The sequence below is a fragment of the Onychostruthus taczanowskii genome, unplaced genomic scaffold (assembly GCF_017590055.1).
Source record: "Onychostruthus taczanowskii isolate IOZ18803 unplaced genomic scaffold, ASM1759005v1 scaffold16, whole genome shotgun sequence".
Classification (NCBI taxonomy): Eukaryota; Metazoa; Chordata; class Aves; order Passeriformes; family Passeridae; genus Onychostruthus; species Onychostruthus taczanowskii.
In genome coordinates, this window is record NW_024498795.1 from 4,830,734 (window position 1) to 4,844,356 (window position 13,623).

The window sequence follows — 13,623 nt, forward strand, 5'->3', positions numbered from 1 at the left end:
CAAAGGATTTTAAAACCATTTTGTACCCACGTGGAAAAGAGTTGAAAAGGTTCAGTTACACTGGTAGCCAGTAGTTAACAGAAAGCATTTAGAAATGAGAGTCCGTTTGCGGTTCTTGTACTCTTGTTTCCTTCACTCAGGAAATTAAAAGTTTCTCTTTATGAAACCTTAGCATTTGGATTTAAAATTTTCTGCCCATTTCTCATTTCAGCTCTTCTGGTTATTGCATTAATTTCTCCCTCAGTTAAGATGTGATGTGAACAGCAAGGACCAGTGGAACAGCACGTTCTGCTCATTTTCAGCTCTTCTGATTATTGCATTAATTTCTTCCTCAGTTAAGATGTGATGTGAACAGCAAGGACCAGTGGAACAGCACGGTCTCTTCATTCCAGCAGCCTACAAATACCCTTCTTAGAGATAAGTAAGTAATTTCCAGCACCTTCCAGTAATCACTACCCCTGTCCCCACAGGGAGGGGAGGAACTAGGACAAATTAATAAATAAGAAAATAAATTATACCCTTGTTCCCACCAGAAAAACTCTTTTAGGCTATTAACATCAATAGAAACTTTATCTTTGTTTGGATACAAACATCTAAGAGGTAAAAGTATCTGTGTGTCATGTTCAGGCAGCACCTTTAAACAACCTAAGAAGAGTTAGTTCCACACAAGATGTAGCCTTTCAAGATGATCCTCCAGATAAATATCAGATTCTACAGTATCATGTTCTGACTCATGTAGTTCCCTTTAACTGGCCATAAGACATTATCAGATTACAACCCAGACAAAATTCAGTGCTCTAGGACCTATCAGCCCTTTACAGAACAAAAGTTCACACAGAAAACCCTTAATCCCATACATACTTGTTTTTCAAGCTTTTCAGTTTGAGATGGTTTAAATATAACATGCCCTCAACCTTTGTTTGAAAAGGTACATTTAGGCTGTTTTGAATGTGCTAAATATTTTGTTTCCAGTGTTAAACATAAATTGTTCAAAAGAAAAGAGCATCTGCAGGAGGTCAGTTTAAACTTCAGTAGGCAACAAGAGCTTGCTGTGGAGATGATGGATGAGGTTACTTTTCTGCTGATCCAGTATTCTTATAAATGGACAAAACCTCTGCAGATCAGCCTTGGGAGGGAGCTCTACAGAGCAGTCTGCAGAATTAGACTTTTCTGTCAGTTACTTGGTTTTATTTGGTGAACCCAAATATTTGGCTTTATTTTTCCGTGGACGCTGCTGCCATGGCTGGTTTGATCCCCTCGCGCGTGGACTTCAGCTCTTCTAGTTCTGTGTTTAGTTTGCTGATCACCCACTCCAGGGCATCCCGCCCCTGCCAGAAAAATACCAGAACTTAGGATCAGAACAGACACACCGCCACTGCTCACGTTTCTATAGTTCTTCCTCTGTCAGACATGAAACTTGTTTTAAAATCAATGTCATGCTCTGTATAGTTTGATACCAGATTATATTGATAATTTCTTAGCATCTTATGGAAACGTCACTGCAAAGGCATTTGCTTCACCCCTAAGCCAGAAGCAAATGCAATGCTGGTGTGAGCTCCCAGCAGCACAAGGCCTAATTCAGCAGTCAAGTTTCCTTACCTAAGAGAATTGCTGTTTGCTGCTCTCACCACCCAAAGAATATCACAAAATATTACCTGGCAAACTCCAGGTACTGTTCTCAGCTTTATTAGCTAAGTTACATAGAAAGTTTTTGAGAAGATCCAGGAAAATGAGAGTCTTCCAGTACTCTTTGAAGTAGCAGCTAAGTGATCTGATACCTGTCAAGAGTTCAGAAGTGGACTCACACTACATTAGTACACAGCAACTTTTCAGCAGCTAAATCAGACTATCAAGAGTTCAGAAGTGGACTCACACTGAATTCTACATTAGTACACAGCAACTTTTCAGCAGCTAAATCAGACTAATGGAGAGTTGCACATTTTATATCAAGGTATGGAAATCTCTCAAGCTCAGAACCCACAGCCAGTGCTTCAGTAAGAGCTGGAGAACCCAGGGCAATAAGCCTGGCAAAAACCTTTTACCTGAAGAAGATTCTGTAGCAGCTGCACCCCAATGACCACAAGATGCAGCCAGCAGCACAACGAAGTCAAGAAAGATTTTAACTGAACAAAAGTCAAGATTTTATAACTCTGCAAGCTCAGAGTAGCAGCTTTTGTCAAAGCAAGCAGATGGGATCAGAGCAGGAGAACACCTGGCCTTTTTTCACTTAGAGAGAAGTCAAGAGACATTCACCTCTATCACTCTACTAAGAATAAGAAATACAAACAGTGGAGAGCAGTAAGTGGGAGCCACATGGCTGTGGCCAAGTTTAGAATTCTGCAGACATAGGTTTGAGCCCAAAAAGTCATAAATGCTCAGGAGAGCCATTGTCAGTGTTGAAGCCTTGTGTAGACATTGACAGAAAGGACAAGCACGGCCTCCTCTGCACAGTTTTGTTCCAAACTGTGATGTACTAATTTTGTTGTATTCACTAAAGGTGATAAAGTGCACAGAAACATCAGTGTCCAGAACCTGCTGCTCTCCTTTACAGACTACTAAACATGAACAAGAATCTGCATAAGCAGCTTTGAAAACCTAAGGAAAAAGAATGTCAGAAGAAAGCTCATACACACTGCTAGGATTTTTTTGCCAGGCTAGAAACATCAGTCTGGAATAATATGAAAAGCCCAGATCCAGAGTGCAAAGTGTAACTATTAAAAGAAATTAAGTTTTACTGGGAATAGGAGCACAGTTATCTCAAGACTCTCTTGAGATGACTCACTAAGGTCAGTGAAGGGCTGACTTGGTTTCTCTTTGGGTTTTCTATATTCCAGAACTCACAGAATAAACACTAATTGCTACTTCTGCACTGGCAGGCAGTTCTTAAACTGAGAAAAGTCATCCAGGTATCACAATAAAGTGTTCAGCTCTTGGTCAAGGCTCAGAAAGGGAGATTAAGCTCCACCCCAAATTACCTCAAGAACTAGGATGCCTAAGTTAATTAGTTCAAAAGATGCCTTTAAAAGGTACTAATAATATTCAAGGAAGCACAATTGAAATTGTCCACTTTAAGTACAGGTTGCTGATAGAAGACCTTAGAAGGGATGATTTAACTTCTGAGCTCCTCCCATTTGAGCACCAAAGTGACTGTTCTTCAGCAGGGAGTAATTTCCAACGTCTCCACAGGCTGTGCAAGACCTGGGAACACCAGCAAAGCACAAATAAAAGCACCCAGACATGGGCAAGCTACTGCACAGCAACAAGTTGTAACCAGCTGTGAATTAACTGAGTGCTCACTAAGGAAGAAGTGGGGGGCAGGGAGGGGGAATCATCTTTCAGTAAGCGGGCATTTGGACCTTTAAAAGTCAAGTTTAAATATCCTCTCTGAGGTGGCACAGGCACACAGAACTGAGACAGCAACAGCTTGGATGTTACAATTGTTATATTGCTCAAAGAAGACTTGTCAGAAGGTCAAACACCCTGGCCATACAATCAGTAGAAAAACACTGAGATTCTTTTCAGGCCCTGACTTGAAACAAGCACATCATTGTGTCTTACTTGGTATCTCTGTGGATGAGATAAATTAATTTTAAAAATCTATGACATTCAACTGGAGCACCAAGATACTTCCTCCAGTTTTTGAGAGTACATATCTGTGTATATCTCCTTAGACTTGCATACACTATATGCCATATTTTGCAGCTAAGAATAAACTCATGATTTTGGCAAGGAAGACTTCAGGAACATTCTGCACAGGAAATTAAGTTAGAAATCTCAACCAGATGCAAAGCCTCCAAGTGCCACGAAACTACCCAGTTATAAGCAAAAATCTGACAGAGGACTATCTATAAAGTGTCATACTGTACAACAAGTTCTGCAGTCAGTCATTAAGCAAGCACACTCATCCCCAGGCATGCAGGTTGTGTTATTCATTATTGCAGGTGTCAGCAGCATGACGTGGCTGGCAGAACAAGCGCTGCATATGAAGATTTGTTGGTAGAGCTTAATGACTGATAAGTGCTGAGCCTTTTTAGTTGATGTTTTCCAGAAAAACAGCCATAAAAGCTTAGTGGAATGAGAACGTAAAAGCAAACACTCATGGCATACATGGTTCTCAAAATAAGCGGTGTAAAAAGCCCAACTTTCTTAACTAGGAGAAGCAGCAAAATGGATTTCTTTCTTTTTAAGAAATCTTATTGGTTGAAGCAGAAGCCAATACAGGAATGACAGGGACAGGCTACACTGACTAGTGGAAGAAAAACAATCTGCACAGAGGTCTCACAGAGGCAAATACACTCAGTTCCCTCAACCCTGAACTCAAGATTTGTTCATAGTCATATAACTGCAGGGACATGTCACTACCAAAATGAATATAACTACAAGACCCGTGAAAAACAGCAACAGTCTGGCATCCTGACAGCTTCAAGCTTTGCACAGATTTCCTCAGAAGGGCAACACTATTCCTCAGGCAGAAGAAAAGCAAATACGATTCCGCTACGCAAAACATTATCCCTGTTAGGCAACAATTTCTGTTACAAGAAATCAATTTTATATCCTAAGAACGCAGTTCCGTTTCATTTTTATAAAGCCAATTCCACTCACTAGCCAATTTATTAATTTCTTTAGGCACCAGCTTTATATACTGAAATCTCAGAAACTAAGACCAGATCAAACACTCCGTGGAGGGACTCCTCACATCCCTAGCTGTCTGCAGTCTTCAAGCCATAAGCAAGACTGTGGCACAAGGCATGGCTGCAGCACGTCGGCTGCCCTGTGGCACGAGCACGGGTTCATGGATCCAGCCTGGACGGGGCTACGCTCACCCTCCACAGCCGCAGGGCAAGGATCAGGTCTGCCATTCCTGTATGCAAGGTGTGTGAAACAGACATGCAGGGTAATTTATGAAACCCACACAACAGTCCATGCAGATATTTGCTAGAAAGCTGAAATGCTGTACCAAGAAGAAGAAGGCTGGCATTACCACTAGTTAGTACAAACTGCAGGTGTGGAGAACTGCTAGCTTAGAGCGCTTTCAGAATTTTGAATTATCCACTCAATAGCATCCCACCCCTAGAGTAACACAAAAAGATTTACAACAAACAGCAAATGATTTTTTCATCGTCATTAAAAATAATAATTAAAAATAATAAGCTGCCACTGCTACCTCAGAGCAAAGTCTCAATAATTCCTATTTCTTCAGAACAACAAAACATTTTTTGGTAACTGTCATGAAGTTTAAGAGGGGTGTTTGGAGTGCAGAGGCACAGCACAGCATGCAACAAGTAGTAGCACAGCAGGTACTGGTTGGCAAGGAAAGGGCTGGTAACAGCAATTACAAATTCCTGCCAAGTTCAAAATCTGTCGAGACTGTTCAGTGAAATACACAGGACAAGAAGATCCTTCTGATTTGCAAGAAGCTTGTAAGCCAGTGTGTTCCTTGAAAATGGCAGAATGGAACACTCTTAAAAGAAATGGAGGTCTCTCACAGGCAACACCTCAACAAGAAACAGTTACAGTTTCTCTGATTTCAAAGGAGACATGTAAATGTAACCAATGCCTCAAGGGGAATTTTGTCAGCATTTTTAAGTGTGCCTAACTTGATCTGGCACACGAGCCAACTAGACAATGCTTTGCTACCTCTGGGTCAGCCTGAAATTTGGTTGTGAGCCAGTTTGTTCCTCTCTTTCAAGAATATACATTCCACACAGACTTTTAAATGGAAACTGGATCAGAACAGAACTGTAATTTAACTGAAATACCTTCCATTTCAAACAGAGCACCCAGCTAGGTAAAGGTACTCCTCAGTGTCTAGAAATGACTCATCTCTCCTTCCCCATCCCATGATTTTAACATGTTTTCCTCTCATCTTAGGAGAAGCACACAGAAGGGTGGAAAAGGAGGCTTTCTCCTCTTTGATCTAGTTGGTCCTACCAAGTTGGCTTACACTGTCTTGGTCAAGGAGCATCCCTCACAAGGATGAAGGGGTGGCCAAAGCACAGGATTTCTGGCATAGCAGGAGTTACCTGGCCCAGACTCCCACTGTGCTGAACCCCTCCAGCAATGCAGAACGCAATCACAAACTCCTAACAGCACTCATCCTGCTCTTAGGCAGCAAGGCCTGTCCTTCTCTAGCAATTCCATTTCTTCCCCAAAGAACTGTAGGACAAAGTGCCCAAGAATAAGCACTCCCATAGCTCTGCCTGTGCTGAAGAGCAGCTCCATGGCTGCAGGCAAAATAGAAGAAGCAAGCACAGGACAGAGCAGTCAGTGCAGTGCTACCCAGGTGAGCCAGCACAGTCTCACCTCCTTAAAGAATATGCTTCTGCTTACACTAAATCACTTTTCTCCAAAGGCAAAGAGACAGCTCAGTAATGGATATGAACTGGAACAACTGACAAAAACAGCATAGAAAATATGCTGGTATTAACTGATAAATCCACATTATAAAGGCTGAAAGTGAAGTTACATTTTCTACTAGCACTAATTCCTAGAAATAGGTTGCTGAAGTTCTATAAAAAAACCTACTGAAACACTGCAAACAAAATCTGGAGAAATTATATATAACATTCAACACACACCACTGACAATTACTATTTCAAAAGAAAGAGTGATTGGGTGAGGAAGAATGGGAGAAAACAGAACAAAGACGTACCTTTCTGGCATTAGAAGATATTGTGTTTGCCATCAAGCTTTCCAGATAACTGCTCAAGCTAATGCCTTTAACAGTAATAATTGCTTCTTGGGTTAGCACAGTCCTGTAAGGGAATAAAGAAAGGTTAACACCTAAGCTGAACTGGACTAACAAACCGTCTCCTAGACACAAAGATGCACACAAATTTCCTTACTTACTTTTCTGGGTTTTCTGGATGAGGTGTGTAAACCAGTCTCTCGTCAACAGACACCAAGTTTGTGAGCGTAATCTTAAAAACAAAACCAGAGCTGAAGTCCTCACTTCCCACCTTTCATTTTTCTGTAATCAGCAGCACTACTCAATAGCAGAGCACTCAATTTAATGTCAAAATACTGTACACAGAATATAAACCCCAGAACACAGTCAATAAAAAGACCTATAAAGGGTGATGCATCTTCTCCTACCCTTGATCCAATTATATCAAAGTTCCCATTCACAGGAAGAGCACCAACAGCTCTCTCTGAATGTCGAGGCTGATTTATGGGCAGTGATTAAGAGAGGCTCTTCCAGACCCCCATAGCACCACCTGGACTAGACAGAGAATTAATACTCAGGAAGGACAAGGCCTCTTGTACAGAGACAAGGCTCTCCTACAGACAACCCCACATTAAATCTGAGACTTACGAGTTACCAGGATACCAAAATGTAGCACAATGCTTCATTTACATTCTATGGAAAAAGGCATTTCACATTAAAACTTTAGTTGAAAATTACAGAACTCGTTCATCTAAAAGTCAAATGATTTTACATGCATTCTGAGAAATAATCTTACATTAAAAGCAGAATCACAAATGTTTGAAGATGAAGTATTTAAATTAGAAGAAAAAGGGATGGGAAAAAGAGTCATCTAAGACACTGATTAAGACCTGTAAATTGTTGCCTCCAATGAAAGACACAGATACATTTCTAATCTAAATGTTAAGAGCAAAACATCCAACTTCCAGAACTAATTATCAGAAACTTCATAAGCCACCACTCACATTAGTTGAGCAAAGCTCCATCTTCTTTTCCACTGGATCTACCACAGAATGCTCCTCTATGTAAGTCAGAGTTCTACTTGTTCCTAATATCTAAAGGGGAAAAAAAATGTTAAGTACCAAAATCCAACAAACAAACAGAACCTTAAAACACATAAATGCCAAGTTCTCAGTGACCCCAAATAAATACAAATACATGGATATCAGAGGAGTGTGATCAGTGGTGAGACTTCATTGTCTAGATTGTATCAGCCACAGAGCATGGCACAGACCAGCCTGGAAGGCACTTATAGACATTCACAAATTACTATGAAGTCAGCTCCAATTGACAGGATGACATAAAAGGGATCACACCCTTAATACAGAAGGAAGGCTGCAAAAATGTACCGCTTTGACAATACTGGGCAATCCCCACTCCGTGCTGAGAAGACGGTGACTGTGCAGCCTCCCCTGGTTATCCAGGCTCCTGTTGAGGACATCTACTCCTACCACACATGGATTCATGGGGTTGGGGTACTTCCTCATAGCAGCTTTGATCACAGTATCCCAGGGATGCCTGCAGAAGGAAGAGGTGAGAGGATTTGTAAGTATTTAGTACTGGATCGCAAGCAATCACACGGCACTAAATCAGAATATAGGTTGTGCTATATGGTTCGGGCTGTACAGCTTCAGAGCTCCCAGAAGTCCCTTTGGAATGCTTGGTTATGCTTGGAAAGGCAATTAGAGAGTATTGGTACAAAAACAGAAGAAAAATTAAATTCTTCTCTCCAGACTGAAGCAAGCAATTATTAACACAAGGCTAAGAAAAATGAAGGCAAGGAGCAACAGTCACTCACTGCTCCAAGTGACATTCCAAGCAGCACCCACGGAAATGGTGGAACACTACTGCTTCCAGCAGTTTGTTAGCATGAATTCCAGTTATGGATACTCCTCTCAGAACTGTTTTTATGAAACAAATTTTGATAACCTCAAATTCCTGCGATTGGAGCAGTCCTGCTACTCATGGCCAGGCTGTCCACACAGTTCTTGAGGTACTTCACATATTTCCTTCTGAAACAGAGGAGGCTACAGAAACCATGGACTTGATCCAACAGAGAAATTCTGTCCCTAATTATTGCTATATTCAGAACACTGACTGTCCTGACATAACAGCCTTAAAGCCTTTAAAGGTATGTTTAAAAATTCAACAATTGGTATCTAACTTAAGAAGGCTTAGGGGTGCCAACTTGCACTTAACAGTTGCACTTGGGGCCCTAAATGGATTTTATTTTAGTCTTAAAATAGACTGGTACAGAAAGGCACTGACAGGACAGCACTACAAGAACAAACAGAAAGTTGGAAAAATAACAAGAAAAGTGTCAGAAAGCTTTACTGGTGCAAGCAAGAGAAATAAGAGCCCTCAATTCCTGCAGCAGAAGGAGAGCTGGAGGATTGTTCCTTGTTCCATCTTTAGTGACTTTACACCTCCATCAACAGCAGATACACAAACTGAAAATGACAAAATTCTGTTAAATGTCCCTAAGGGATTGAGTCAGATATCTGATAAGGCACAACAACATTTTATTAACCATTCAAATGAACTACCTACACCCACACACATTACGCCATAAGACGGGGATGTTCTAATACAGAACTTGATGAGAAAATGTCAAACAAAAATAGCTTTTGCATTCCCTAGGTGACAGATACTCATCTCAAACTCGGGAGTTGTGTCATGCTCGAGCAGCCTCTGCCTGATATTTCCTGCTAGAAACCACAGCTCACTGACACCAGACCAGTGCTGAAGCAGAGCACCGAGTACCTGCATCAGTGCAAGCAATTCAGTTGTGTTGAGATAATTACAGAAATTCAGAGCAACACATCAGGGATATTTTGTAAATAATTTAAGAACTATCACTCCCGGTGCTCTTCGTGCCTCAAGACTTTCGGAACACCTGTAGCAGGGGAATCATCGGCGGTGGCATTCCCAGAGCTGCACGGGCGCTGCGGAGCCCTGCACAGCTCGCTACACACCCCCGATCCTTCTCCCTGCTGCTCCCCGGGACAGCTCGCTACACACCCCCGATCCTTCTCCCTGCTGCTCCCCGGGACAGCTCGCTACACACTCCCGATCCTTCTCCCTGCTGCTCCCCGGGACTGCTCGCTACACACTCCCGATCCTTCTCCCTGCTGCTTCCTCGTCAGGCGGAGGTGGAAGCGGGCGGCCAGCGCGCGTTCCATGCGGAAAGCACTGATGGAGGGAACACGGACTGGGAGCTGGCTGCCGGGCACACAGCGGCAGTGCCCGAGCCTAAGGAACACCGTCTCTCTGCCCGCACCTCTTGGAATACATCACAGGCTACATCGGCAGTTTGGGATTTATTTCTATTTGTGACGTGAAAGTTATTTTCCCTAAACATCCAGCCCTTTACCAAGCCACCACGCTGCGGGGCCAGCTCTACCGCTCCATCCTGTTGGAATGCTGTTCCCGACAGGAGAAGCCCAGGCGCGGGGTCTGGCCGCGCAGGAAGCAGCTCGAGACGATGCAGGACCGGCACCACCGAGGCCCGTTCCCGGCCTCCCTCCTCCTCCTCCTCCGGCCGCTCCCGCAGCATTCCCATTTCCGCCGTCATCCCGACGGGACCCGGCTCGCCCCTCGTGGCCCGGCTCGGTGAAGCGCCGGGGTCCCGCCGCGCCCTCCAGCCCTCCCCGCCCGGCCTCCTCACCCGAACACGTGCTCCGAGCTCCAGATCTTCATGGCAGCCGGCGCTGTGCCCCTCAGAGCCTCGCTGTGTCCCTCAGAGCCCGGCTGTGCCCCTCAGAGCCCGGCTGTGTCCCTCAGAGCCCGGCGGGAAGGACGGCGCGCGCGGCACTGCCCGGCTGACTGACAGCCTCGCGCCGGCCCGGCGAGAGCGAGCGGCCGCCGGGAGGGGCGCGGGGGGCGTGCCCGGGCCGGCGCGCGCGTCACGCGCCTGCGTCACCGCCTCGCCCCGCCCCCCGCGCCCATGGAAGAGGCGGCGCAGCGCACATGCGCAGGAGCGTGCGGCGGCCTGGCCTGGTGTCCGCGTCCCGGGCTGGAAGTGGCTCGCAGGGATCGTCCGAGTCCATTCGTAGCCCTGCACAGGACAGCCCCAGGAATCACTCCGTGTGCCCGACAGCGTTATCCAAACGCTTCTCGAACTCTGTCAGGCTTGGTGCTGTGGCCGTTTTCCTGGGGGCCTGTTCCAGTGCTCAACCAGCCTTTTCCTGATATCCAGCCTAAACCTCCCGATACAGTTCGAGCTCCTGAAAGGTGCATCCTGAGAAAGCAGTTCTGCATTACCATTGACTGTTCCCCCTGATCCTCAGAAACCAACCCTCAGTACAAAGGAGAGGTGGAGCTCCCAGAGCAGGTCTGGTGGAGAGCTGCAAATATGATGAAGGAGTTGGAGCATCTCTCTCATGAGGGAGGAAGGGCTGACTGACCTAGGCCTGTTCAGCCTCCAGGAGAGATGGCTGAAACAGGACCCTATCCATGTGTATATTTAGAGGGGGGGTGCCCAGAGCATGGATCCAGGCTCTCCTTGGTGGTGCCAAGCATTAGGACAAGAGGCAACAGGCAGAAACTGATACACAGGAAGCTCTGTCCATCTGAATACGAGGAAGAACTTGTTTACTGTGTGGGTGACCAAGCACTGGAACAGATTGCCCAGAGAGGCTGTGGAGTCTCCCTTGCTGGAGATACTCAAGCACCATCTGGATGCAACTCTGTGCCATGTGCTCTGGGTTAACCCTGGCTGAGCAGGGAGGTTGGACCCGATGACCCACTGTGGTCCCTTCCTTTCCCATTTTGTGATTTTGGGATTTTGTGAGCTACCAGCGTTCTGGTTTAATTAAACCAGGAGTTTTGATTAAATACCCTAATAACAGCCATGGAGGTGACACGCAGCCAGGGGCATCATGTGCAGGGCTGTGCCCAGGGATGAAGTCATTGTTGAGGAATACACGAGGAGCAGTAGCTTGGTTTGCAAGCTGCAGATGGAGATGGGGCTCTCAGTGGGAGCCTGAGACAAGAGGCCATGAACTGCCAAACCTTTGGTGGTGTCAGCCAGGTGAATGGTCACTGGGAGACACAGCAGGAGCGAAGACTCATGAGTAAGAGCGAGATTTGCATGTGGCTTGGACTGTGAGAGTATAAAAGCTAGGGGTTCCTTTGGGTTCCTTTGTTGGGGTCCCTTCTCAGGGGCACGAGCTGGGGCTGTTTCTGTGTTACTGCACCATGAATAAATTGCTTTATGGAATGAGACATTTGAGACTCTGCCATGAGGAACGTGGGGTGGATCCAGTAAGCAAACCTGGCCTGAATAAATTTCTGTATCGAATGAGACATTTGAGACTCTGCCATGAGGAACGTGGGGTGGATCCAGTAAGGAAACCTGGCCTGACTGTGTGAGGGGGGTCAAGTGGGGCACCTGTGGGTGCACTGGAGCTGCCTGCTGGAAAGGGGTGCTTGTCCCAGCAGTGAAAGTCTCTGGCCTTGGGAATGTGACTGGCAGAGTTTTGTGAATGGTCAAACTGGGATGTTTCCTTAACGGTGACAATGCCAAATGCCTGAGTTCACCTAGAGGACTTTGCACGGACAGCAAACACATTGATATGAAACGCCTTACATAATGGGGCAAAACTAGGAGACAGGTTTCCTTATTTCCTACCTCCGGGCTTTGTAGAACATTACTGCAGGCTAAGCCAGCCCTGGCAGGAGGAGACCCGCCCTTCTCAGTGATGCTGGCTGGGCTGAGCCGTGTCCCGCTGACTCAAGGGACAAGCTGGAAAGATGGGCTGGGACTGAGGGCATGAGGTTCAGCAAGAACAAATGCTGGGTCCTGCACTTTGGCCACAATAACCCCATGCAGCGCTACTCAGAGTGCTGAGAAAGTGAGCCAGTGGAAAAGGACCAGGGGGTGCTGGTCAGCAAGAGCTGAATGTGGCCAGCATGTGCCCAGGTGGCCAAGAAGGTCAGTGGTACCCTGGCCTGCATCAGGAACAGTGTGGCCGGCAGGGCCAGGACAGGGATTTCCCCCTGTATTCAGCTCTGGTGAGGCTGCACCTCAAATATTGTGTTCAGTTCTGGGCCCCTCAGCTCAGAAGGACATTGAGGTGCTGGAATGTGCCCAGAGGAGGGCAGCGAGGCTGGTGAAGGGTCTGGAGCACATCCTGCGAGGAGCAGCTGAGGGAGCTGGGGGTGTTTAGCCTGGAGAACAGGCGGCTCAGGGGTGACCTTATCGCTCTCTACAGCTGTCTGACAGGAGGTTCTGGCCAGGTAGCGGTCGGTGTCTTCTCCCGGGTAAGCAGGACGAGAGCACATAACTACAAACTGCGCCAGGGGAGGTTCAGGTTGGACATGAGGGAGAAATTCCTCTCAGAAAGGCTGATTAAACATCGGAATGCGCTGCTCCGGGGCTAGTGTTGTCGCTGTCCCTGGAGGTGTTCAAGGAGAGCTCGGACGTGGTACGTGGTGCCATGGTCTAGTTGACGTGGTGGTGTTGGGTCACAGGCTGCCCTCGATGATCCCGCAGATCTTTTCCGAGCCGATGGATTCCGCCCCAGGGCGGGCGGCGCTCCGGTGCTGACGGCGGTGGGCGTGGCCAGAAGACGGAGCGTGAGCCTCCTGGGGGCGTGGCCTCCGCCAGGGGGCGGGGCCAGGTGTGCCCTTCGGACGCGGAGGAAATGCACGCGGCAGCGCAACATCGGAATGAGCTGCTCCGGGGGGTGGTGTTGTCACTGTCCCTGGAGGTGTTCAAGGAGAGCTCGGACGTGGTACGTGGTGCCATGGTCTAGTTGACGTGGTGGTGTTGGGTCACAGGCTGCCCTCGATGATCCCGCAGATCTTTTCCGAGCCGATGGATTCCGCCCCAGGGCGGGCGGCGCTCCGGTGCTGACGGCGGTGGGCGTGGCCAGAAGACGGAGCGTGAGCCTCCTGGGGGCGTGGCCTCCGCC

The 13,623-nt window shown here is 46.7% G+C and overlaps 1 protein-coding gene across 3 annotated transcripts; it reads right to left on the reverse strand.

Moving 5' to 3' along the window:
* Nucleotides 1–297: 297 nt before the first annotated feature.
* On the reverse strand, nucleotides 298–10,558 carry PRELID3A (PRELI domain containing 3A). Of its 3 annotated transcripts, XM_041399252.1 has the most exons (7): nucleotides 10,473–10,558; nucleotides 10,374–10,432; nucleotides 8,056–8,224; nucleotides 7,672–7,761; nucleotides 6,850–6,920; nucleotides 6,653–6,755; nucleotides 298–1,328 (listed from the first exon to the last, which is right to left on the reverse strand). In XM_041399252.1, the coding sequence occupies exons 2-7, from the start codon at nucleotides 10,403–10,405 to the stop codon at nucleotides 1,215–1,217; spliced, it is 579 nt and encodes a 192-aa protein (XP_041255186.1). In that variant the 5' UTR covers nucleotides 10,406–10,432; nucleotides 10,473–10,558; the 3' UTR covers nucleotides 298–1,214. The 3 variants fall into 3 exon arrangements, with proteins under 3 accessions (XP_041255186.1, XP_041255187.1, XP_041255188.1); XM_041399253.1 differs by lacking the exons at nucleotides 10,374–10,432; nucleotides 10,473–10,558 and adding an exon at nucleotides 10,080–10,346; XM_041399254.1 differs by lacking the exon at nucleotides 298–1,328 and adding an exon at nucleotides 4,115–5,070 and having other exon boundaries at nucleotides 10,374–10,557.
* Between the last annotated feature and the right edge of the window lie 3,065 nt (nucleotides 10,559–13,623).